Source organism: Simochromis diagramma, unplaced genomic scaffold (assembly GCF_900408965.1).
Source record: "Simochromis diagramma unplaced genomic scaffold, fSimDia1.1 OVJJ01000510.1, whole genome shotgun sequence".
NCBI classification, from domain to species: domain Eukaryota; kingdom Metazoa; phylum Chordata; class Actinopteri; order Cichliformes; family Cichlidae; genus Simochromis; species Simochromis diagramma.
The window spans coordinates 819,090-846,773 of NW_024387326.1; the positions used below are offsets into that span (position 1 = coordinate 819,090).

At 43.1% G+C, this 27,684-nt stretch overlaps 1 protein-coding gene across 1 annotated transcript; it reads right to left on the minus strand.

Moving 5' to 3' along the window:
- slc9a3r1b (SLC9A3 regulator 1b) lies at positions 1 to 27,548 on the minus strand. The gene is made up of 6 exons (XM_040005918.1): positions 26,332 to 27,548; positions 9,044 to 9,220; positions 6,223 to 6,376; positions 4,217 to 4,260; positions 1,337 to 1,456; positions 1 to 1,247 (listed from the first exon to the last, which is right to left on the minus strand). Exons 1-6 carry the CDS (start codon positions 27,013 to 27,015, stop codon positions 1,110 to 1,112), a joined length of 1,317 nt encoding a protein of 438 aa, XP_039861852.1. The 5' UTR covers positions 27,016 to 27,548; the 3' UTR covers positions 1 to 1,109.
- Positions 27,549 to 27,684: the final 136 nt, after the last annotated feature.

Sequence of the window (27,684 nt, forward strand, 5' to 3'; positions counted from 1 at the left end):
CAGTGTATAGTACTTTTATTTATTCTCAAAGACCAGGATAACGCTGAGATGATCGACGCATTACAGAATAGAAATCTCTTACTGCTTACACAAACTACAAAAACTCTTCATATAATTCAGTCATTAAAATGATAGCCTTTATCAATACTGGACAAATGCATATAGTTTAAAAGACACGCAGCCACTCCCCTCTTATGAACATCATCCAAATCCTACACAATTATAGCTCTTTACACAGAAATAAGTAAAAAAACAAAACAAAAAAAACCTCACAATTTCTAATTTCCAATAAAAATATTCAGTATGCTAAAAATGTGAACTGTGTGAGCAGTCATTCACAGTAACAATAATGGTTATACGGGCGGTATAAGTTACACTAATAATATGCTGCAGTTCACATTTTATAAAAGATAACGCGGGTATCGTTGAGTGGCAGGACGACACTGTTGCAAAGGGTTAAAGTTGAGTTCGTTACAGTGTGGATTTAAGTCATATGCGTAAAAAATATACATGATATATGATGTATGTACATATATTATAATAGAACACACTTCAAAATACAGCGATTTCCAGTTTTAAAAGGCATCAGTAAGCATTTCCCAAAATGTAAGAAATAATTAGAGAAGAAAGAGCTCTATGGTGATATCCGCTAAAAGAAAAGAAATCCAGTGAAATTAAGGACATGAAAAGCAGTTCAACTCTGTCTACTGCCAGAGGTTTGCTCCCGAAAACAGAGAGAAATGTATTGATTGTCGCGCTGTTTTATCAGAAGACACTTCAGTGTTTTAAACATTAGTATAAACTTTTAAAAGGCGGATAAGGAATCTTAGCGCTCCTTCTTGGATCCACACAAGCTCAGAAAAACCTACGCCCGCATACACACATGGCCATGGTTGCACATGCAGTTCTCTCTCATTGGCATATGCACTTTTCTTGGTAGTAGGACATTTTATAGCATAATATCTGGGTTATAATAGCATGAAGAGCATAATAAAAGGAATAATTTACCCAAAGGCTGGAACTTTTCTTTAAGATAATAATAATAATTTTAAAAAAAAAATCTGTCTGATTGCTTTGTGTGTGTGTGTGTGTGTCTCTCAGGTGAGGCCCTATAGGTTGCTGAAGAGTTCGTTTTTCTTGGTCCAGTCCATGGGCGGGGCTCTCTTGTTGGAGCGTTTCTGGTGGGCGAGCTCTTTGACCTGCTGCAGCGTCAGGTTCAGAGCCGGGATGGTGTCTGTGATTGCTCCCTGTTGAAAGAAAAGCAAGCGAGTAAGAAAACCAGGGAAACTCTAACAAGAGTGAGTGCTGCACTCTGTGTTGTCTTGTGTGGCGTTACCTCAGGCGGGGTGTTCGCGGGCGGGGTTGTGAGCGAGGCGTTAGACGAGGCGTTGGACGGGGAGGGGCTGACGGACACCTTCGAGTCCCTCATTGCTTCTTTCGCCACGTTGCCGTTCACCTGCAAACACAAATGCCAGTGAGCATCACTGATGAAGATTTGTAAAATTCCAACTTTTTCCCAACATTCCTGTCAATACCAAACCTCGCCACAAGGAGGCAGCATTGGATTAGTTATTTTTTCCCTTATTAAGAAAAAAGGTACTTTCCGCCTATGAATGACAAACAGGTTGCAGGTTTTTCAAGACGATTTTCACACATCAAAAATGTTTCATAAAAACAACTAAATACACTTCACAGCTCTGAGGTCCCTTCTTACTGTTAAATGTGTTCAATTTCGTGACACACACAAGATGCTTTTAATACTTCTGGAAATATCTGAGGGCAAAAAGTGTTATCTAATCAGTAAAATCTCAAAGTTAATCTTTGTTTTGATAAGAGTGGTGACAGGTGAAATCTGAGAAATTCTTCCTGGTTAAAACTTTCAACGCTCCCTCATTTTTCCAGCAGCGTGCAGGAGTTTAAACCCTAACCTTTCCTGCAGCGTAACAGGAAGAATCAGCACTAAGCCTGTAAATCCTGACTGCATTTAGGTTTTTTTAGGCCACTAAAAATATCTTTCACCTCCGTGACGATTTCTCTCTGACCTCTTGCTCCCCCGCCCCCCCTCCCTCTCAGCTCTTCGACCTTTTGTTACGCAACAATACGTGGAACATGCAACTTCACCGCAGCACATGTAGATCCTGACTGGCGGGAAGTCCGGGGTCAGGCTTCACTTTGAGCGTTTTTGGACAAAGGCCCAAAGTGAAAGGCTGCCGCTTTTAAACACAGTAGCTTCTTTCAGTTTGTGCTCTTCATCCAAACCCGGCCATTATCTCAAGTCATCGCCTGATTTACATAAAAGTCTAAGGTATTCACACGGGAACGAAAGACTGTTACTTGAGAGGCCCTCAGAAAGCATTCCTGTGACGCAGCCACACACACACACACACACACACACACACAGATCACGGAATAGTTTGATATTTTTCTAAATTTGCTGGAATACTGAAATCACTCATTATACAGCGGCAAGATCGCAACAGCAGTCACCACAAGGTGCTTTTCTCTGTATTATTGTAGGATCTTTACCTTACAATGAGAAGCCCAACAATCAGACAACCCTTTGAGCAAACACCTGGCAACAGTAGGGAGGAAGAACTCCCTTTCTAAACAGGAAGAAACCAGAACCAGGCTCAGTGAGGGGCAGCCATCTGCCACGACCAGGTGGGGCAGATGGGATGTTTACATGACAAAAGAAATGATGTGAAAAGGAGCCAGAGATAGCAGTTCAGTAAAGCAAGTTGCTAATTAGCTTAGCTTAGCGTAAACACTGAAATCGGGGAAAAAACACCTATCCTGATCTACAGCTGGCAGATCTGGTTTCCTTTAGACAAAGTCAGGTTAAATGTCTCAACCCAGCAGCAATAAAGCTAATGCCAGAGGTTGAAGCTGGTGCCACCACCCGCTGTAGCGTTTGCCCAGAGAGGTTTTCTATAAAGTGAGAGTAGTTGGTCTGTTTTCAGTGGCTGGAGCAGAAAGACTGGCTCCAAAGAGAATGATGATGCATCTCCAACAGGGTTTTTTAAGATTTTGTTGAGCTGGCTTGCAAAACCAGTCTTCATAGCACACGCTCACTCAGATGACACGATGCCCAGCTATCTATGTTTAATAACGTCTTTAATTTCTGAACTTTTGAATATATATAAATATATATAGGATATATAATATAACATATATACGTATATGTACACACACACACACACACACACACACAGTATAAAATGGTATTTAAGGTGTCTTGATTGCTCCTCATAACATGAAATACCACAATCCACCTTAACAGTTGGTACCTGCTAGCTATGTTCAATGGCACCGTGACTTCAAATTTCCTTTATTATTCGTCACAACAGGATTTGAAATTTTTAAACAATAAAAGTTAAAAGACTAAGAACAATGTTCATACTTCCTGCTTCCCATTTCTTATTCCTTGTGGTGGCGCTTAATTACTTTTGATCCGAGGCCGCTCTGTTAAAGATACCATTTATAAAAGACTCAACATTTCCTGTTTCCACTTCAAATTAAAAGCTCTCCAGTGTTTCAATGGACAGAAACTGTGCGCCTGTGTGGAGTTTGAAAGTTCTTCCTCCTCCTGTGTCATATGTGGGTGGTGTAGATGTTAGATAAATATAAGGCAGGTACAACAAAGAGCTGTGTGAGTATGCAAACGTGGCTTTCGGTGTAAAGCATAACGTTTTTTCCTGCGGTAACAAAGTGAGTAACGGATTTCTCGTCTAACTGGGAGTGTGTTCGCTCGCCTCCTGCTGTAAATGGCGACTGTTGTGTCTCAGCGGCATTACTCCCAAATCCTCCGGCGGGATTTACAGGAAGCTGCGACATTCTCCACGCCTCAGCCCAAAGTGCGTAGGGAAAAATCCTATTATTGGATTTTTATTTTGTACATTACTCTGTCAAACTTTCGCAAATAATTTCAAGTTAATGGTGGCTGACTGGGTGGAGTTTTCTACAGGAACTACACACACAATTACAGGAAAGTGCGATTAATAACTCATTTCAGCAGCCTATCGATTCTCTCGTGTGGCGCAGCACTCCAAAACAAAAGCTGAATGCTGCTTTCCTTGCCTGGCCTTGGCCCGCTGGGTTAAGCAGCACATGAAGAGCAACAGAGCATTTAAAGCAGGAGCACTTCTTGTTCTTGAGTCTGGAAAAAAAGACCTTTCCCTGCTAAAGCAAACCTCTAAGTGCTTCTGGTGGGTCTTACCTTCTCCTCCATCCCTCCGTTAACGATGGGCTCTGGCAGCGGACCTGTCAAAAACAAAATGAAGCAACTATTAATCATCAGCATCAGCTCTCAGGCTCCCTGCCGTGGCACTGTCATGATACCTTCTGTCCTTCAGAGCTCCACTTTCCTAGATCAAGAGTTCCTCTTAAGCTCAACTTTCATCTCGCCAGCACCTGCTCTAGATCATCTATAATTCACCAGTGGGCCATCTCTTCGATGAGATGGTCCTCCTCTGATCAGCTCTCTTTCAAAAAGCTGAAGTCAAATTTTTTCCCCATGTTTATTTATTTTTCCCACAAACAAGATTCAAACCACATTCCCATCTCTCACCCTTACCTTCCATCCCTCGGTTTCTCTGCACAGCCAAGAATTGCCTTTTTGTTATTGTAGCTTCTATCAGCTGCTCCTTCAGAGCTAATCTGAGATTTGAGCCCTCAGGTCTTTGCTGTGTGTGAGCGTGTTTGTACCCCTGAGTCTGAATGGAGCCTCTCCAAGTCCTAATACAGATCCAGCTCCAGGCTGAGAGGCCACTTGGAGCTGGCACCTTGGAAACCAAACAAAAGGTGCTGGCCAGCAGGGCTGCAGAGTGCGTGTGTGTGTGTGTGTGTGTGCGCGCACGCGTGCGTGTGAGAGAGTGTGTGAGCGCTGACACGGAGAGTCGTGTAGGCAGGTGCCCTCTGAGTGGGCAGCATGTGAAGAGAAGTGCAGGCAGTTACCTGGGAAACACCTCACTGGAATGTTTCTCCTGTAGAGCGCTATTATTTTAATCCTGCACTAGGTCTGACTGCAATAAACCAACTACGATTATTTAAGCATTGTGCTGATGTACAAATTTGCCCCTTTATGCTTTTACTCAAGTTCATTTTACAAAGAAACTCAAATAATCATGAGACGTTTAATACAAACATCAGGTAGAAAATAGATTTAAGTAATAAAACAATCATTTAGGTCATTTTTAGCATAAATATCAAAGACTTGTTTTGGTTTCTCCCTCTTAAATTAAAGTTTTCCTTTTTTGCTGTGATGCACAAAAGTAATCTGAGTATCTTTTGGATTTTGAATCTAGTCAGACTAAACAGAATCTGAAACAAGCTTTGCTTCTACTAAACTAGATGATGTACATTAATCTATAGCAGGTTTGTTGTATATACCAGCAACTCAGGACCTGGCAACTCAGGACCTGGCAACTCAGGACCTGGCAACTCAGGACCTGGCAACTCAGGACCTGGCAACTCAGGACCTAGACCTTGGCCCTGACAGCTGACCCCCTCCCCACTGAGCGTGCCCAGGCTTTTGCCATGCCAACAGCCGGTGGCATCATGTTAATATGGGGGGAACTCCTGTGGCAGAGTGGCACTCAGACGCTGCACCACAGCCAGCCACACACCCACACAGAGGACCAGCTGTTGCACCGTGGAGGGACCCAGAGTCACAGGCTATGCTAGTGCTCCCCCTGGGGGCTTGGGTGGGTACACCCAGTCCTGAGAAAAGTTAGAAAGTCTTCGAGCAAGGAATTAGAGGCATCTCTCATGCCTGTAATTATATTTAAATATTATTGCTATTACTCCTCTGATTAAAGACAAAATGTGCTGACTTTTTTTTGGGTGGGGAGGGTCAAACTATCCACTTGTGGTTTATTTAAGTTGCTGTGTAATAATAAACTTTAGAAGAGAGACTTCAGCATTAAAGCCTTCAGTTTTTTTAGCTTAGGCTGATGTTTTCAGATCAAAAACATGGGGGGAGATATCAGGAAGTGGCTTAGCATCTCTGTCTCTCTGTGATCCTTGGCAAAAGAATAAAGACAGAAAGAAACGAGCGAAGAGAGGAAAAAAAGCGGGGTTTTAATGTGCTGCTTGTTTGGGAAGACAGAAGGAGAAGGCTTGTGTCCATAACATGTCTGATAAAGCAGCTAAATGCACTCATTTGCTCCACCCCTTCTGCACAACTTGTAAAGCCTCACAATGAGCATGAAATCGTGCTCTCACCAGTCAGGTGCTCAGAGGTGGGGGTGACCCGGCACCTCTTGAAGAAGGCGTCCGTTTCGGGGTCCACCACCAGCAGCCGGGTCTCGTGCCCGCCGGCTTTAATGGCAGCAACGACATCTGAATGCGTCTTACCCTCCACCAACATACTGTTCACCTGAAGAAGACAAAAAGAGGAAAAAAAGACAGACAGAGAGAGACATTAGGAGAAGGACATGAATGATATTTAAACTTTGCAAACCCGACTGCAAACCCTTCAAAACATGACCAAAAAACGTCCTCATTGTTGCTTTTCGTGGTTGTCCATCTTCATTCCCACACAGAAGTGAACAAACTTCATCACTGTCAGGAATTTTTTTTTTTTTTTTCCCCTGAATATTATCGGTTTGTTTGCCAAAGGCTCCAGGGCAGGAAATCCTGTGTGTCCACACACAATTGCACACGCACAGACTTTTAACAAAGAATCCTGAAACTTTCCATTATCTCTCATATATATGTCTGTATACATTTATAAACTCTGTTTCCTACGTCACTGTGACAGTTGCCCTTTAAGTCTGGTATAAGTGTCACGTGTCCCCCAGAAGACCAGCTGACTCCTCTGGTGTAAAATCTCTATGGGAAAGCATGTGAAATATGAAGGGTGTGTGTGTGTGTGTGTGTGTGCGCGTGCGCCTGTGTGTGTGCGCGCGTGCGTTTAGGTCACAGGGTGGATCTGCACGTCAAAGCCAGTCCTACAGAGGAAGCCGGACAATAGCTGCTCAGCCAGTAACAGCAGTAACAATGGCTGTCGGCTCCTCACAAAGCCCCGGACCTCAGTGGGTGGTGTGGCTGTCTGGGGCACCTCTCAGGGACTGGAAGCCCCTCTAAAGACTCCCAGCAGACCCTGTAGTCCTTTGAATCCTTCTCTCCTTTACTCAGTTATAAATTCTATTCACTTTCAAAGGGAGAGTGAGAGGAGGCGTCCTTCACGTCAGAAGACGATACTTTGCTCTGATAGTGTTTTTAAGTACTGCACAGAAAGAGTCCGTTCACTCGGACCAGATGTTTTTCCTGCTTCTCATCAAACTGTATAAATATATATATTTTTGCATTTATACTATGCAGATCATACAAAGTGGCCCGTGTCTTTACTAATGAGGCAGACCGACATCAGGCCTTTTTAAAAGCCGATTATTTCAGTGTGAGGCTGTTACAGTCGAGCCCTCTGAAGGATCAAAGACCTCACACGGCGGCTGTTAGTTCACATCATATTCCCCGAAACACACAGTAAACTTTTGGATAACAACTCTTCAGTGTTCACAACACCTCATTTATGCGAATACCGTGCGGTGAGAATGTGGGTACCTCGTGCATAATTCCCAAGCGACATTGTGAATAATTTAGTGTGTACTTATTTTGTCAGGCTATTATTATTTTTGTCTAGGTAGTGCATAAAGGTCTGCTTTTGCTCATCTGATTATTTCTTTTATGCCTTTGCCTGGCTCCTTCACTCCGATTGTTTACAGCTGATAACATCTGCAAAAAAAAAAAAAAAAAAAAAAAAAGGGGGCTTTCTAATTTTTACATTTCATAAAAATTAATGCAAACAGAATTTCATATGCAGATGATAAATAAGGGTGACATCATTCTAATGAGTGGGAAACAGGCTCATGCATGGGCGTGCATAGTTCGCATGCAGAGCGCCATGCTTACAGACAGATTTATAAAGGTGAGAAAAAAAAAATGATCTGCATGTACTTTTGTGGATTCGTTTTCTGCAGGGTGTGGTAGATTTGGTCAGGGAGAAACCTTAAAAAAAAAAAAGATGCATTTTAGTATCATGCAAAGTCTGCATGACACTAAAATACACTGATGTGAAAATAAAACGGGTAACAGAGCAGTGAGAATTCAGAGCGAGTGGATGCTCCGTGTCCTGCCACCTTCATGACCTGTTCAGGCTCCCTGTCCTAAAAACAAACCAAGTTTTTCCAGCAGTGAGAAAGAAATGACCTCATGGAATCCCGCACACACGAGAAAGACTGCTTCAGGTCGTGTTTGAAGGCTGACATTTTGGGGAGTTCACGTGTGAAGGCAGCTTTAGTTTGGTGGTTCTTTTGGAGTTTTTTTTTTTTAGTTAACCAGTCTGTTTATGTAATAAATTATTTTCCATCCTTGAAACAGATTCATTTTTGCATACGCTGTAGGCAATTCGTTTGTGAAATTTCTTCCCTCCTAGATATTTCATGATAAGCTGTAAGTGGTAATACTGCATAGTGGATGTGTTTAGAAACCACAGCAGTGAGTAAAGGTCACATAGGCTCTGCTGGCTCAATAATTGCATAGTTTAAACCCTCCTGACATTAACATCAGCACAAAAAACTGTACTGGGAGCTTCATGGCAAGGGTTTCCACAGCTGAGCAGGCAAAGAGGAAAATGATACTTACAAAGATTGCAACACATATGACAAACATCTTAAATATAAATGAGATAACTTGAATTATTGAACGTGAACAAAGGTCTCCATCTCCAACCAGGCTTTAGGTGAGGCCTGATTACAAGCTACACAATTATTCTCTATTTTTATCCAACTACAAAGAAAAACAGTGGAGGCTGTATAGAGCGGAAGTATGGCAGACTAATCAGGATACAATGCAGGGATATTTTTAGGGAGCTTGAAAGGCTCATACTAAGCTGCTTCTCATGAATAACGAAGCACTTTGTAACTATTTCGCACCTCTTTCAAAAATTTTCAAACTTTTCAAACTAGTCAGATAATATTTTTTGTTCCTAGCAGATAAAAATGTTTTATGTTACTGAGATCCAGCCCGCACGCTCTCACTTTACCTCTACGATCCTGTCTTTGGGCAGCAGGCCTGCCCTTTCTGCTGGAGAGTCTTCATCCACAGCTCTGATGTACTGTCCCGGCCGCGCCCGCTCACTGTGCAGGTTGAAGCCATATCCGCTGGTGCCTCGCTGGATCACGCAGAGACGTGGCCGCAGTTCAGCGCGCACCTCTTGCTCCTGGAGGGAGAGACATCGGATGTAAACAACATGTATGTGACATGCGCAGGGTATAGCAACATGTTTATAAAAATACCTCCACCGTGGGTGTCTGTTCAGCAAGAACAAGAGGCACAAAGATCACAGAGAGCTCCAGTGAGTCGTTAACCATGAATATAGAGCCCAGGTTGAACATGCAGCTGCCTGCTGCATGCTGCTTTGTTGTCCGCTGTGTTTTTGATAATCGAGAGTAAACTACAGCCGCTGTTTCAGCCCACGTGACTCTGTTTGCTCAACAGGAAGGAAAAGGGTCTCGGAGGCATGTGATTGGAGGTCTGCTGGGAAGGTTTTTCGAGAAAAACCGAGAGAGGCAGGGGGGTGGCTCTAAGGAAGGGACCGGTTCCGGTCTACAACCTAACTCATTTCGGGGTCTGCAGGACAATGGAAGCTGGGTGTTGACCTCTGACCGCCTCCCCTCTCTCCCATGTCCTGTCCTGTTTCTGGGATGGCAGGAAGAGTTAGAGCCATATTGTCATTCAGGGGAAAAAAACCCACAAAAACCTGTAGCTCGGTCCCAGAACCTCCCTTCCGCTGTATGGATGAAGCAGTTTCTTTATTTAGCAAAAGGAGAACTTTAAAGGCTTTGTCATCAAAGAGGTCAAAACAGCAACATACAGGAGCACTGGTCAGGGTAATCTTTGTCACCGTGACCAAATCTGACCCGACACTCCCTCCACATCAGAGCGGCTGTGCTGTGCTCCCCTGCCCTTGATCAACTGTACACTGGAAGACAATGAGCCAGCTCTATAAATAAAAATCAGGTATGAATGACTCACTTTTCTGCAGGAAGTTCTTGCAGAGGCCTTATTGATTAAAATCCCTTTTAAACATCGCTGAACAGTGGACATGATAATAACCGAGGCAGCCTGACTCAACAGTTCCTGTCGTAATAAAACTCCACAACAGAACCGAATGACTTCACTGCATTATATAAACCAATCCTCCGCCACCCCGGCATAAAGCGCCTGAAAAAAGATAAAATCGATTTTCCAGGTGGGAAACATGTTTCATGTCAAGAGACACATGTTTCCTATTAAAACCTAAAGGGGGGAAAAAAGGAACTGAATGCATGTAAATTATATACAAAATAGAGGAATTAAAAAAGGAAACTATGAACACTGGTGGCTCCAAAACAAGGAACTTCCACATCCTAGAAATCACGTGATCTGAAAACAGCAAACCTCCTGCACCGCACTCGTGTTCATCAGCACAGGACCTTTGCCCACTTCAGGGAAACAGGCGACGAGTACAACAAAGACTTAATGCATCGTCTGAAAAATGAGTTTCATTTGAGGGGGGAGTAATGCATAAAGATGCTCTGCCTCCTGCGAGCTGTTTGTGTATTGAAGCAGAAAAAGGTTCATTTCTGCAGAATTATACCATTTATATTACAGCGTTACGTCTGCCTTGAAAGCACAGCTTAAACTATTAGGGGGAAATGTTCCCTTTTTATTTCCATCATAACATTAGATGAGAAGATTAAGAGAATCTTGTATGCATGTGAGCTGTAAGAGTTTATGATCATAAATAGAAACAATTGGAGCTCAAACTCAATATTTACCACCGGCGTTCCACGTTAAACTAATAGTCTGGCAGTCAGCCCCAAACATACATATTTATCATTTCCTTTCCACTCCATTAGTAATCGTTTTGTATACACGTTAAAGGATAATGTTCACTTGAATAATGCAAGAAACTGTCCTCCCCAGGATGTGTCTACACTGAGCAACCAAGATACAAGATAGTGCAACAAAAACAGGATACGTCACACCACACACAGAGTTGCAGATACAGAACGATGTCTTGATTGTGAAGGCACTTCTGTAAACTGCGCTGTCTGTTCTCATCAGTGATGCAGACCGGCCATCTTTGTCTCTTTCGAGAGCCCCATCGTGCAGCAGAACGTGCACGCTACCGATCAAATGTGCTCCCGATAAGAGCAACAGTTTCATCACGCTGCGAACCAATTGCACAAAAATTTTTCGCGCATTGCTTAACCTTTATCTTCTGGAGTTACACCCAAGCTAAAAGGAAAAGGGAGCCCTCCCTTGCAAGTCCTATAAATTTAACAGAGGCTTTTAAAAGTAGAGACTAAAGGGAAAATTGGAGACCGTGTCTGAATTGGTGGCTCGGCGTTTCTTATTACTGACCTTCCCTCATTCTGAAATCCTGAATAAGCGCTCTATGCGCTGTTCTTCTGTGCAGTGGTAGAGAGAGGCTTTATCTGTATAAAAAGGCTGGCTCTCACCACAAATGTGATTACAAGTTATCATCTACTGGATGTAAGAGCTCTGAGTCTGTGTGATCCACAGTCACTCAGTTCACCATGTGCCATTTAAAAGAAAAAAAAAAAAAAAGTGGGTGAAAATATCGAGTGTCATTCAGACACATCGAAGCGTCAGACGGGCCTGAATCTCATCATCTGGTGCTCTGGCTGACATTAGCAGTTCCTGCTTAGGGAAGAGAGGGTGAGAGAGTCTCTGGCAGGAACAACAAGGGAGGATTTGTATCAGAGAGGAGTGGAGGGCTGAGGAATCTCCACGCAGGTCTGAAATCTGTGGAATCTGCTGAACACACACGAGCCAGGAGGACAACTGAAGATGCCAAGTGTGTGTGTGTGTGTGTGTGATTATGCTGCTGCTACGCTTTACTCATATTACTTGTTATCAGTTTCACTACTGATGAAAATCTGATGATCGGTTACAAAATGAGGTGCAGATACGCTGGGCCCACAGGACTTAACATTCATGGCATGTTGTGTAAACTCCCTCACTCTCTCATACCGCTGCTCTTCCTGGTATAACCAGCTGAGACTCGTGGTTAAATCAGAGTGATATGCTGAACTGTGAAGTTGTGTCTTCCCCTTCCGGCAGACTCGCTCTTGGCCTGAGCTCATCTTAGATTAGGAACATCTGTGTAAAACTTTACTCGGATTAGGGCACTTCCCAGTCCAAGCGCATAATATGTGGTAGGAAAAATAAATTAATCCAATCAAAGAGGTGTCAGACATAAAGCCTGCTGGCCAGAATTGGCCCTGTAAAGACTCCAATCTGGCCCACTGCACGGCTTTAGAAAAATGTGAAAGCCGGGATTAATTGAGGACTTTTAACTGTATTTCCACAACTTTAACAGCTTTGCCTACTGATACAGACCTCCTCCATGACCATTCATACTAAACCAAAGTAAATAAGTAATAGATAAAGAATTAGATGACAGAGAAATTACTGTTTTCTTTTTTACCGTCTACTAGAAAAAGCTTCCAGTAGATGGTGGCATTTCTGTGAATTAACAAACAATTTGTGTTATAATTACAGGACAGTCTAGCTTTCAGATCTTTCTCTGTAATTTTACATTTGTTTCTTATAACTGAGCCCAAAGTGCTGTAAATGATAGTAGTAAGTGATTACTTTCATTTACTACAGCAGTTTTTCTTTATGAAGTACAGTTTCAAAGGTTCTGAGATGTACTGTTGAAATTGCACTTTTTCCTTATATCAAGATATCTCAGGCTCAAGTTCTTTACACTAAAGGAATGGAGAGTTTCACTATTACAGCCCATTTAAGTAACCTCCATGACAGGAAAATAATGCCTAAGTAAAACAGTCGCTCCAAAAACAAGTCAATCCCAATATACTGAAATGTTAAAACACCCAGTTTCACAGAAAAATCCTCATTTTCAGCTCAAGTGAATAAAAAAAGCAAAACAAAAAGCAAAAGTACTCAGCCTCCTAGTTTTCACAGCTGATGTCCCTGTCGTGACTTTTAAACCTGTTTACACTGAAGTATTAATGGGAGTGTGACAGGTTCATGTCCAGGGTTTGGTTGCACCATCACACAGTGGATGGTGTTTTCTTGTTCAGCATAAAGCTGTACATGCCTGTGTGGGTTCTCTACAGTAATCTGACTACACCCACCCCCACCACACTCCAAAGACATGTATGCTAGGCTAAATGATGGTTGTTAGCCCTGTGATAGACTGGCGACCTGTCCCATGTCCAGAGTGGACCTTGCCTCTATCGTCCTGTGCAGGCAGGGTGCCATCACATCAAGGTTAAGAAAAAAAAAAAAAAAAAAAAAAAAAAAAAAAAAGGATTAGGAGGCATCATGATAGCAGTCTTTCATATACAGTCTTTGATTAAATCTTTTTCACCTGTTACTTCACAGTCAAGTTTTTCTGTTGTGTAAACAACTTCTCTTTGGATAAAAAAAAGAAAAAGTGTGTCTCAAGATGAACACACACTTTCCCTTTAAGGAGAGAAGTGCCGAACAGGAAATGTTGACACATCTTTCCTCAGTATGCTTCCCCCTGTGCTGCCTTTACTTCTCAGAATGAAACAGAAATGCTACCAGGATGTGCCGCCGTATGCTAATAAATGAAACCGCTTTCATTAAAATGCCCAGAAGAGCCAGTCTGACCTCGCGCTATCTGCGTAGAAGCAACTGGCTGCAGATCCAAACTCTTCAGTCTGCAGTCACATGTTCCTATGTTCATGTATGATGGCTATGTGGCAATGCAGGCAACTGTGCTTATCCATTGCATCAGTTTGTCACCTGCAGTGTGCACACAGCATAGAAATCAGGAATCATGGAAAAGCTGCACACATATAGGAAGGCTGTGGAAACCATTTCCATGAAAGCCTAATTTTTCTTGTTTGTTTGTCTTTTATTTTATACTTTTACCTGTGCTGAAAAAAGAAGGAAGAAAGGAGGGCAAATAGGAAAACCTGACAAACATGCTAAGTTTGTACAACACAGAGGTGGGACTGATAAATCCCATGATACCAGGGTTATTCACAGCAGCTGTGACGTCGTATTGTGATTTCCAGCAATAAAACACTGACATAATTTCTGATAAGCGATCGAACTGACCATAAGCTGACTTTTAAACGTGATAAAATAACACGTTACTTCACAGAATCTAGTAGTTATTAAACCACTTGTAGCCGCTGTTACTGAAGCAGCATCAACACTCTGTTAAGTAACACTGGGCAGTCCGCACAAAGCCAAACCATTTTTTGTTAGTAGGAAGGTAGTTGCGTAATATTTGTTTGCATCTAGAGAAATCTCTATTGAAAAAAAAAAAAAGAAAAAGAAAAAAGAAAGAAAAAACAAAAAAAACAAAAACCTGCTTCCCAGCTGCTGCCGGCTGGTTTTCACTCTCACACACCTTCTTCCGGGCGACTCGTATGTGCGAGTGTGCGAGAGAGCAGCTTCTATCTTGCTTTGAATACCAATAACTCCGAGACAATACGAGGTCCCATTTTAATATTCCAAAACCACACTTCTGAGTCACACGGCTGCCTCACAACGCAGCAGCTTTTAGAGGTTTCTTATCGAGCTTTTTTAACAGATCCCCCAACCCAGATTTGTGTGGCCCTCTTTAAGACTTGTTTCTGGCTTTCCTCAGGAAGCTGTGATAACCAGGAGATAAGGCATGATGGCAAAGTTCAACTCACAGGCCTCTGAGTGAACAACAGGCAGCACTTTAAAAAAAAAAAAAAAAAAAAAAGAAAATCACATGGGGAGGAGATGATGCTGAAAATGAAGCTCTCTTATCTATAAGTTTTATTTAGATATGAAAGAAACTTAAACTGGCACACGAGACAAGGGATGAAACCGCAAACTACCGCAGCAATCTTATGGTTTCGTGCTCATATTTCTGTAGAAGCAAATGTTATATTCGATGTTAGCTGACGTTAAGTAGGCAATAGTTACTCAAGCAGCTTAAAAACAAAATGGCACAAACTGCAGTTCCTTTAATGGCCACTTAAATCCGGCTCTAAAAAGAGTCAATTGCCAGAAATGTGCATGTTAAAACCCCAAAGTTTAAGGTAGAAATAAAAAAAAGTTTATAGCCACTGTTTTGCTATCTGAAAGTAATTTTTCACCGTAATAAAAAAAAAAAAAAAAAAGTATATGAAAAGCGCACTTCACTCATATAAAATTAACTCTTTAAAGGTCACTCGCTGGAGCAGTGTGTTATTGGTGGACATAAGACTTTTGTTGGTTTTGTACAAACTCCTTGTTATGATTCAAATCGAGCCCTATAATGGGTTTAGGTAAGGGATGACTCACAGGATGACATATACAGTATCACTTTTTGCTGTAATTCTAGTCAGTGTGACAGTAGTGGCTTTAGAGCCCTTTCAATGCTATTATCTTACAAATATTATTGCTTGTTGTGACGTTAATAAAGTGCTCACGAGAAGTGTGTGTGTTTTTATGAATGAGGTTTTCATGTTATATATTATGCCCCAGTCACACAGGCCGACTAGTTAGTGCCTGGTAACCTTCAATCACTAGGAAAAAAATTAGTATTCCCTGTCTGGCGTTTGCTAGAGTTTAGGTGAAACTGGTTGGAAAGGGGGTGCTGCACCACAAGATGATGATTGCTTATGGTCACCCGTAGCTTGCACGGATGTTGGCGACACTCAGCTAACCACTGAGCGGTAGTCAAACTTGAAAAAGTGAAATGGAAACGGCACTTTTTCAAGCCAAGTTAGTATCTTCCATAGAAACTACAGGTGACCGCAGCATCCTGCTAGTGATCAAGCCAATCACGCTTACCAAGAGGCACTTTATACCTCTTCGCAACCAATTTCATGCCATGACTGCCAGCAACTTTCAGCAGCCACTCAACTAGTCAGGGAATAAATATTATTCCTTAGTAACCATTGGTTGCCAAGTAGTTGCCAATCAGTTTCTAGGACTGTGTCTAAGCAATGCACTCCTACAGTTCGTGGATGTTCCTTGCTAACCAAGCTTCTTAGCATTAGCCGACACCTTAGCATTCCACCCTCCAGTCCAAATATGGTCGACCTCTTGCTTCAAAACAACAAACAAATTAAAAAAAAAATAAAAAAAAGCCTGTGAAGCTATAAATCTGCGGTTTGCCTCTGCTACGGTCAGCATATTGTAAAGATGAGTGCGATGGGAACGGCATTAGTTTTACAGTGCGTAGCCATAAAAACAAAGCACTGGACAAACAGGAATGTTTACCTGATGATGACATTGGAATAAAAGTCAGGGGATCATCAGAGTCATTACGATTCAACTACTCTTCTTTTTTTTGTTTCACATACCCAGGACAAAAAAAAAAAAAAAAAAAAAAAAAAAAAAAGCCTGCATGTTGAAATTTCCTATTATATAAACTGTTCTCCTACCCAAGCAGCTGCTGTCGACTGCTGACGACATGCAATAAAACTCAAGTCCTGCAAATCATCAACTGCAACCTGTCACACTCAGATGGGCTCTGAATGCAGATGTCATCTAAAGCGGTCACTCTTTCATCTTTTTGCTGATTGCTTCATACCCCCTGTCGTTTTACTAAGAGTGGGGGAAGCTCTCCCATGAGTTTGGACTCTTTGATCAGCATAACTAATAAGCACTAAAATGACACGCTGCCAGGCATCGTGGTTACACAGTGACGCGACAAACTGCTGACCTCCCGGCTCCTTGTGATTGCCATGTGTAGTTTCTAACAGATTAACAGCCTCAAGGGCAGACTTAATTAATGTTTGATGCAAACCTGGTTCCTTTTTAACCACGGCACAAGTTTTTCCCTCTTGAGTGTATGGAGCGCACCACTCTCTCAGGCGGGATAGGGGTGTTGGGTTTCAAGCTGGATCATTAAACCAGCTGGGAGGCAAGCGGAGAGCTGAACAAAGCACCCTACTGTCCCCCCCACTTCCATTTGAGGATGGGACAAACTAGCTGTACAAAAGATAGCAAAGAAAGGTTTTACAGAGGGTTCCCGTTACGATGAACTCTTTGGGGGAAGTCCTGAACACAGAACGGTAATGTCAGTCAACACAGCAGGGGTACACGCACTGATAAGATACCAGAGGGGCCTAGACTTCACTTCAGCGTCTTTGAAAATGTTAAAGTGAAGGTTCTGGCTTTGCTCGAGAGGTTTTTGTTGTTCGTCCACCCTTCAGTCCTCAGTTTTAAACTCACAGTTGCATCAAAACAGCCAGATGGTTTGTTCCATCGCAAATCAACACGGTTTTATCTCCTCAGCCAGTCTTCCTGTCCTTGACCCTCCACCCCTGCGGACCTGAGTGCCGCACGAGCCCAACAAACCAAGTCTGACCTCTCACGTACAAATATGCACACATACACAGCAGTTGATGTGGTTATAAGAAAATGCACCAAGAGGAAGGGAGGAGTAAATATAGAACATGAAAAAGGTGTCAGAGGGCTTTACTTTTAAATTTGGCTCTCACAAAGCAGAACATGCAGATGTGAGTCGAAGCCATACGATGATGAAATCACCTTATATAGTACATATTGACGACAGCCTGCTAGGGAAAATATTTTGAACTTCATTATCTCATCTCGTGTATTCAGTGTGTTGTACTTTTGTATGCGAGACTGTATAGTAGTGTGCAAAAGTCTCAAACCACCACTAATCTCTTTTTATTTTGCTGTAGGAAAATGGGAAATAGGTCCAGTGATTTATTGAAACATGCGCAAACACAACGAGTTTGAAGGTCAACATTTGGCATGACCACCTCTGTTCTTCAACACAAACTCTCTCGTGCAGTTTTGTCATTTTTTTAAGCAGTCGTCAGAAATATTTCTCCAAGCTTTTTGAAGAACATTCAAGAAACAGGACATTTTTCCTTTTTCTTAAGGACATGACTTTTAGATGATGTTCTAGGTCTGCCAATTCTTTTTGTTTTGTTGTGTCCTTCTCCAGTGTCCACTCTCCTCAGATTTTTCAAGCACACAATGCACACCCTGCTGAGATATGCCAGGTTTGCAGCTAGGAGCTCTCTTGGAATCACCTCACTGGTGCTAAAATGCTATTTTAAGCCCGTGAAAGTGTGTTATCTTTGATATACATATCAATCGTAGATTGAGCTAAAGAAATGGGAACAAATGATGTGTTTTTGTTACACTTGAATAATACACAAGTTGTTGTTAAGTGGCTTAATAAATAAATAAATGAATAAATACAACAAAAAAATATATATACATTAGTCTGAAAATGGTCAGGTACAAGGACTGGACTGAAAATGAGTGAAAAAGCATCCAATGTATGAAAAACAAAACAAAACAACAAAACCTTTGAAAGACCTTCAGAAAGCCTGCAGAGCTACTGCTCAAGGCCACATAAAAAAGTAAAAAAAAGAAATTCTGGCTCATTGTTATCACTCAAAACATGCCAAGGGGCTGCGTCACATTATTAAAGCCACACTTGGTTAAGAAAAGCAATCTTCTAAATGCATTTCTCTCCCCTCTTGTCTCTCCCTGACAAGTAAATGTAAGCAAACTTTAAAATTAGCCCAGGAAGGGCTGTCTCTCGTCAGAGCTGCACAGGAAAGGTCTATTGTATGTTTGTCATGTGTGCTAGCCACAGAAACACTATCACCATCATCATCACAAGTAACCAAAATTGACTTTGAGCCTAAAATGTGAAAAACGGTTCAGAAAATTGGAGCCAACTTCTTAAGATGACCTCGCCAACAAGATATATTTAGGATTTTATTAATGAAAAAGACAGCGTGAGATTGTTTAAATGGATATTTGCGCTGCTTAAGTGTATTAACGCTCTCTGAGGGTGGAGAGGACCTTGTGCTTTGGGAAGGGGGGTTATTTCAGGGTGCACAACGAGTCATTTCCCCCCCGCCCCCGGCAGGGCGCGGCGCCTCGGCTCATTGTCCGGCCGGGGTGGTGAACCTTCGGCAGAATGGAGAGCCAAATGGAATGTGACATTGTAGAGTCTCCATCCAGTATCCCACGGGACCCAATCACCAGGCAGCGACCAAACCACCCACACACCCACGCAGTAAGGGTTCAGGTTCCACCCCTGACCTGGGCCACAGTGGCCTTGGCTGTCGGGGACAGTGGCGTCGTTGTTTGGCTGGTGTCACAAAGGTTTCAGTGAAACAGAGCGCCGTTAATTGCGTGATACACTGACGCCACTGATTATTTATTACCTCCACGATCAATACAACAGTGTGCTGCTGATCCAACTTGACTGCAGACGCTTACACCAGAGTGCTGCCTGACAGTTTTTTCCTTTTACCAGTTCATGATTGTCTGACATTTAAACAATGGGGTATATGAACATGTGCTGGCATTAAGAAAGCTAATGCTCATTTACCCTGATGGCCTGTGCGTTAAAAAAACGAAACCGTGGCAATTTCCCAGGTTGAGGAGTACCGACGGGGCCTTTGTTGCACGCCCTCCAATCGCTGCTCTCTACCTTCATTTCCTTTCCTTGGGCTGCTGTTTGCTTTCCTCGCCTCACTCTTAAACAGATATTGCAACAAACTGCAATGTGACTGCCTTGCAAAACATTCCTGATACTCTCGTCATCTTGGGCAGCATTATGTGATAAAATACTTTCGAGTTTAATATGATTCCCACCCTTAAATTACACAAAAACAGCGTCTCAAATGAAAGCTGCCTGATAATAGATGAGTGGGTAAAGTGTGCTCAGTGGTAGCGCCCAGCAGCGGTTACTAAAACACTAAATGGATCCATATTGCCATTTTTGGTTATTCGCTTTAACAGTTTTACTTAACATTATAGAGGCAATTAACCAAGATATTAATACTAGAGTGCAGAAAACTGCAGTTCCTCGAATGACCACTTGAGCTCAGCTGCAAAATAAGAGTCGGAAAACATACAAAATATGTTTTGTTTTTTTGCTGTCTGTCTTAAATAAAAAGCTTAAAACGATCAGTTACTCAACTCCCTTAGTTATGCGCTGCAATAGGCTTAAACTGCTGGCGGCTTTCTTTTTAACTCCCTATGTGTTTATATAGGACTCTGCATTTAATCATTACAGTGGAACCCTGACTTACGAAATTAATTCGTTCCCGAGCACCCATCGCGCCTTTTGAGTGAATGATAGGCTATAGGCTAGTTGCTAACTGCAACAACAATACGTCGTTCAAGTAGAACAGCGAAGCGCAAGTACGAAAGCCAAGGGGGTTGTCACATGATTCGGAAGGCATTGTGGTCATTGTGGGCATTCTGGGCTCAGCCAATCAGAGCCAGCGGATTTCGTTACGCGGGCATTTTGCCGTAACAGGGGCAGAAATATTGCCGTTAAGTGCCTTCGTAACTTGAATTTTTCGTTAAATGGGGTATTCGTAAGTCAGGGTTCCACTGTAGTTATTTCTATTAATTATTTATTATTACTGGCTCTCTTCCACAGTGTGTCTTTTTTCCTTTCTTCCTCCCATCACCTCAGATGGCCCCGCCCCTCCCTTAGCCTGGTTCTGCTGGAGGGTTCTTCCTGTTAAAAGGGAGTTTTTCCTTCCCACAGTCGCCAAAGTGCTTGGTCACAGGTGTTTATTGTTGGTGTTTTATCTGTATTATTCCAAGGTCTTTACCTTACAATATAAAGCAATATGAGGCGACTGTTGTTATGATTTGGAGCTATATAAATACAACTGAAGTGAACTGGATTGACTAGATTTGACTCAATGGCTCCTTGGCAACTGCCTGATACAATTCTGTGGAGTGTGGGTCATTTATCTTTATGTAGCTGCTACAGACGACCATAACAGGTCATGAATGTTTCTGCTGCTGTGTCCACATTATTAATGATTTGTTGATATTACACTTCTAGTTTCGCATAAACAAACACGCAGCGGGAAAGTCGTTAGGCTCACAAATACAGAGATCTCCGAGATGAAACATGATGAAGCGCATGACATCCTCCGCCCCACATATCTAGCAAACAAAAGGGCAGAGAAGGGTGACTCCCGAACTTTCTCACACAGGGGCGTGAAAAACCAGCTTGCGCACACACATGAAAGCACCCACACAGAACAAATAGAAACGCAAAGACATGCCCGGGCGCATGAGCAAACGTCAGTCGGTCAGAATGAATCACGGAGAATATCTGATCCTGTCAGACAAACACAATGACGCGCAATTCATTGGCCAAACACAGCCTTGAACAATACCTGGCTTTGTCACAATGATAATCAGACTGACTAACATACAACTTATCAGCTGGACGCACTGTTTACTTAGAACTACAACTCAGTGTCCACCCCTGGGAGATCCCTATTCATCTGGGCTGCATTAGCACTCGTAATGTTGCATGTATTTGCCCTTTTCACTGCCAAGCAATGGTGAGATTGCTTCCCCAGCATTTAGACCACAGTTTACTCTGCACTAAGCTGCTGAGAGTCTTCTTGCTGCCCATGAGGAGGGGGGGTTTGGGTGGACAGAGGATCACGATGACGAGGTGGTAGAATCTCTCACCAACAACAATGACAGGAAACCAGCACAAACTTCCCAGGAACTGAGCACAGGCCAAGACTCCACTAGACGCCCGCAAGCAGCCAGAATCACAGCCCTAACTACGCTGGCTCAAAGAGCCAGTGTAGGTGTGGCCGTTTCAGCCTCAACTGCATGACAAACGATCACAGCAAGCTGACTACTGATCTATTAAGAGAAAGTTAAATTTACCCAGCATCTGCCTCTGAAGGCGTTACATCACATGTCAGCGAATGAAAGACAAATCACGTCTTTTAAATGAGTAGATACAAATCACAAAACCCTTAGTGGAAGTTCTGCTGCTTGGGGCGGAAGCGAGAGTTTCGTGTCTTTGCTGAAAAAAAACTATTAAAAGGAGCTATGCAAATCCAGCACTGCAGGCCACACAGATTAAGTCCTCCCACACAACATGCTATCCTGAGAACTGTGCTTTCTATGTACGGACTGCATTAAAAAACAACACGTATGTTCAGGAAAGGTCTTTAATGAGCAGGTTTTATATGAAAGTCCAGATTAGAGGAGAGAGAAGTGACAAACAGCCAGCACATCAATAGACGAGTCCCTCAATTTAGGCTCCTGCAGTCTGCGTGGTTTCTGTCGGCTGTACTTACACACTAACACTTTCCTCTGTATACAATCTCAACTAGGTTCAGTCAATTACATCCGACACTAGCGGTCCTGCCTCTCCCTCTAATTAGTGTTTAAAGTCGGGCTTAAACAAGCAGCAAGCAGTCAAGTCCTCAAAATATCCCACTCCCGCGCTCTCTCTCCCTGCAGTCCACGTTAGATAAACGTCATCTTAAAACACATTCTTAAAAAAGAAAATCTCGTTTTCCCACAGCTCATGATTGTATTCCAGTGAGTAGGAAAAATGACTAAGAACATCAAATTGTCAAAAATACAGCAGGTGCTAATAAATCTTTGTGTTGACTGAGCAAATAACTGGCTGATTGTTTCAGCTCCAGTTTTGATGGGATGTTATACAACCACCTCAATCGCTCAAACGCCGCCAGAAAAAATACACTCTCATCCCCACAAGTCTTGCAGCAAAAGCTCAGAGAAGAGTGTATTGGGCACACTTCACTGACCTCCACAATAGCAGGGTAAAAATTTTACTGCCCGGTAAACAAAACGACGACCTTTGGAACGGCTGATGTGTTTTGCTCCCCCCCCCCCCCGTGTGTTTTGTTCGCCGCTGACGACAGCGGCCGAGCTGATCACTTCGACCTTCATCTCTGCTCATCCAGTTTTTCACACCTCGCTTTCTCACTCTCGCCTACCTCCATCCTCGCACATATATATACACGCACCAACTTCACACAAACTGCACACAAGCGCCATCAGTGTAACCATGGAAACCAGGGCTCCTCAGCTTCCGGGGAGGGCGTTGTTCTTCGAACCCTCTTTTGTGTCGCTTCAAAGATGAAGCCAGACAGGCGGAGTGTCCGTGTGGCCGCTAAACCAACACTGTGTTTTTCAAGGCTGTGTGTGTGTGTGTGTGCGTGTGTGTGTTAGTTATTGGCTTGGCAACGGGATTCGAGACAGGAATGCCGGACAGGATGTAGGAAGAAAATTCCAGAAACAGTAAAGTCAATGCCAAAAACACCCTGAGGGTGCCTGTGAATGCAACGTAGAAGCAAGCAGACTTTAAACAGCATCCCTCGAGTCCAATTTACACTCTCATACTCTCTACTGTCTCCCCAAGTTACTTCCTCAGCCTGTGGTTTGTGCCTTTACACAAAAACAGAAATTCCCAGCTAGGCTCCCTACTCACTCCAGATCCTCCGTATGTTAAACTCTGGGAGACAGCTGGAATAAAAGATCCGAGTGGTGAGAATGAATTTGTTAGGAGTGCTGTCGTTTGTTTCCCGCTGGTTTGCGTGCCAGCGTGCACCGCACTGCCACAGCTCCATTAGGCCATCTGTGGAGACTATCGAGAGTAAACACAGGAACAATCGCTGTATATTCCTAGGACAAACAACATAACTGAGCAGTGCTCGAGTGCTGTGCACAAGCGTAGGCTGTTGCTATTTTCATGTGAGGGAAAAAAAAAAGAATCTTAAATAAATACCAGAAACATGTTTCCAGAAAAGTCCTGCATGCTCTGGGTATGTGAATGCTGTCATTATACTGCGGGTACAAGAGAAAAAGTTTATATACATACACATGCATTATGATAAATGCAACACTGTGTCAAATGAGCATGAGCATCAGATTTTTGAGAACAGATGAATAATTTCACTGATTTCATTTGCACAACCGATCGCTTTATGCTCCACTTGGTTTTGTTGCTGCATCTCTTCGGGTTTACTAAGCAGTGTAACTGGACTGCTCTTCTCGTGAAGGCATTTTTACTCATTTACAGAAAAACATGAGCCATCTATAATCAAAATAACATGGTTACCAGATCAGGTTACATATTTTTCCTCTGGTTTTGAGTGCTGTTAATCAGTAAAACAGGTTGTTTTTTTTTTTTAAATCACGTAAAAGAAGAAATCTGGCCTTGATGCAAAAGTTATCTTTTATAGCAAAACCTTTCCCGAAGACTATTTATTACTGCTAACAGTGCTCCATTCTCATAGCGCTTGAATTAAGTGCGGCATTTGATATAGCAGGCCATAAAGTTTGGTTTGTGAGGCTGCAGCATTGGGATGCAGTGATTTAGCTCATATCTGACCAACTGAATTGGTTTTTTGTTTACACTGGTGACTCTGGAGTTCTTACGGGTCTATTATGGGGCCCATCCTTCTTTCATCCCTTCATTACGTCGATGACAAACCGCTCTATCAACCAATCAAGTCCACAGACTCAACAAACCTCTCTGAACTGAACAACTGTCTAATAAACACCAAGAAATGGACATGAATGCAAATATTATTGACTTTCAACTCAGATAACAGAAATTCTTACTGTTGGTCCAGACAAGTTGTATCCAAGCATCACCATACTACACCAGGTTTAATGGCTTCACTTTAATTTTTGCATTTTAAGTTTATTCCAATTTATTCTTTACTCGAGATTCTATATTGAATCTGTCGTTTGTTTATTATGTGTTTTTTAGAAACTGTTTATCACTGGTTCTGATAAGTATTATACAAATAAAGTTTATCATCATCATAATCTACCAACAAAAGACGGGTGGAGCTAGCTAAACTTGCAGTCCACATGGAGTTGGCATCTTCTCACACTGTCACAGCTTCGTCCCTCTGCAGGGCAATATGGTTGGCAAGTGAAGTTTGTTAGCAAGAAACTAGTTCCTACATGAAACTGCTGACAACAGAGTCTGGGTTTTTTGCTTTTTTGTTTTGTTTTTGAGTAACCAGGTCATGATTCCTGAAAACAAGCATTTCTGGTTAGTTTCTGAATTTGTTTTTGGTTCCATAAGATGGAAAAAGAGGCAGACATCAGTACAGCTGTGGCCAACTCACAGCAAAACAACCTAATTTCAGTTTGCAGCGTCATCGCCTGTTTGTTTTATCTTTTAACACCTGTGAAGGAAAAAGAAAGAAGCCGTCTCGCAATTAAGTGTTAATGGAAACATCTTCCAATTAATCAGCACTTAACACTTCACCCGCAGAAGATGATGATTATTATATTAAAGAAAAAAATGAAAGCTTAGCCGGTCCCTCTCTGTCTCTTTGCGACGGCTGCTGGCTATTATGACCCTTCTTTCCACCCACAGTTAAGTACGGAGGATGAGCACCGCACACAGACGCAAACAGCCTCAGGGATAAACATCCGAGACGCTGCAGCGAGGGACACAGATGTTCCAGACTGCAGGGACCCTCGTCCTCTTGAGTGCTTACACTCGGGAAACAACAAGTGGCTGACGCAGATTGAGAACATGTCCCTAATTTTTAAAGAGAAAAAGATCAAAGGGTGAAAAAAAGGCACTTAGTGGGCTTCATTTTGTTTCATATTTTTTTTAAAAGGGGAGTGGGGGAACTAAACTATTTCCTGGTGATTGTTGTGGATGGCTCACAAATGTAAGTCATTTGTTTTTTGTGGTTTTCTACATTGAGGGTACATTTTTTCCTCTTTTTCTTTTTTTAAACTGCTCAGCTTCAATGTGTCACTGTCCTCACATTTTCAAGTAAATTCTCTTTAACGCCAGAAAACAAAAAGATGATCAGATTGGTACGAATATCGATCGTTGGTATTGGTATCGTAGCAAAGCTGAAAGGTTCGTTTTTTTGTGTTAGATAACACAACAAAATGAATTGTAGAAAGTAAACATCACAGTGATTTAGTGGTCATGAAATGTCTTCAGACTGATGATGATTCATCTCATGACACACTGCTCTCCCCTACATAAGCTGCCTTTATAGCTTAAAAATATTGGCATTGGCAATACAAGTCCTGTATCTCTCAGCACTGTGAAAAACATTAGGAAATCAGTTATTTGGGAGAAGAAAGGCACAGTTTGAGGCCCTGTTTTCGTGATCTCAAGCCTTTCACCCACAGCAAATGCCCTGCCAGCAAAGCCTGCCCACAACCTGGCAACACGTGGATGCAGCTGACACAGAGCACCTATTATCTGCATGAAACAGTACCTGGGTAAAAGCAGGGAGCTTTGATGCAGTTATCAGCACTTATATCTAAGTGCCATCATTGGCATAGGCATAGATTGTGGGTGGGGATGCTTGGAATAAAACCACAGAAAGAGGGGCTTTTATTTTGAAAAGTTATGGGGGAAAGTTTTGATCTGTGGGAAACCTGGTGCCTGATTTTATAGTGAAACATTTGCACAACGCAGAAATGGCAAAACTTGGTGCACGAAAATTCTCGTGAAATGCGGGAATTTACCAGTTTCATGTGTCTCACCTTCTCAGAGCTGATGCTCAGCTTCTTCTCCACGTGTCCGTGGATTTGCCCGTTAGTCTCCGGGATCGGCGTGGACTCTCTGGGCGTCTCTTCAGGCGTCTCCTCTGGTGTCGTCTCCTCAGGTGTCGTTTCCTCAGGTGTCTCCTCCTGCTTCACCTCCTCCACCACCTCTTCTTCTCGCGGCTCATCTCCGTTTTCTGTCCCGTTCACTTCTCCATCCTCCTGCTTCTCCTCCACCACCACTACCTCGTCCTCCTCCGTCTTCTCCTCCTCCTCCTTTTCCACCACTACCACCTCCTCCACTTCTTCCTCCTCGAAGGGTAGGGGGACCCCGTCGGTGACAAAAGCTTTCAGGCACTTCAAGTTGTGCTTCTTCAGCAGCTGCTCCGTGTCCGGGTCCACCACTATGAGCTCCAGCCAGCCCACGGTGGCTCGTATCCGGGACACGACCTGCTGGTGGCTCTCGTTCTCCACGTCCTCCCCGTTCACGTACACCAGCCGGTCGCCGGCACGGAGCCCGGAGGTCTCTGCCGGGCTGTCGGGCTCCACTAACCGGATGAACTGGCCCGTCTTACCTTTCTCCCCGTGGAGGTGAAAGCCGTAGCCGTTGTCCCCCTTCTCCAGCGTGCACAGCCGGGGGCGCAGATACTGGCTTTTGCTCGGCATGTTCGGCTTCACTCGCATTCACGCTGCTGCTGCTGCTGCTCAACCTGTTGCTGGTTCACTGTGGAAATAACTAGAAAACCTCCTCAGGATGCTGCCGAGGAAGATTATGTGTGAATGAGAGGAACCCTCTTAAAAAAATTAAAAAAACACCCACCCCCCGCCCTGCTGTGGAGACCAGTCCGTGAGAAACGCTGCTGCTGCTGCTTTGCTTCTTCCTAATGTGCTCTTTGCAGCGGAGGTGGTCTAAATCCTGAGCGAAGCCCCTGCTCCTGTGCGCACTGAAGGTCCTGACCCGGGGACTGGGCTGAGGCCGATTAAACTCAATCAGCAGACGCTCCCTTTCAGTGTTGCTGCACAAAACAAGTGGAAAAGCCACTCAGGAAGAGGGAGGTGCGTTCACTGAACGGCCCAGCTGGCAGCTTCATGCAAACTAGGGGCCAGTGGAGGAGCAAATACAAATCGAGGCGCGATGATTTCCGAAAAACAAGAAGAAGAAGAAAAACCAGTATTTGAGGAAAACAATACATATAAAAACACACACAGAGTAATCCTGGGGATTTTAAAATCTGAATCAATTAATTCTTAGTTTTAGCTTTTACCTTTCTGAAGTCACAGGTAAAACATTTGTTTGTCATTAGCATATTCACTCCACACGCTGCTGTAGAAACAGTCATTCCACTAAGGTAG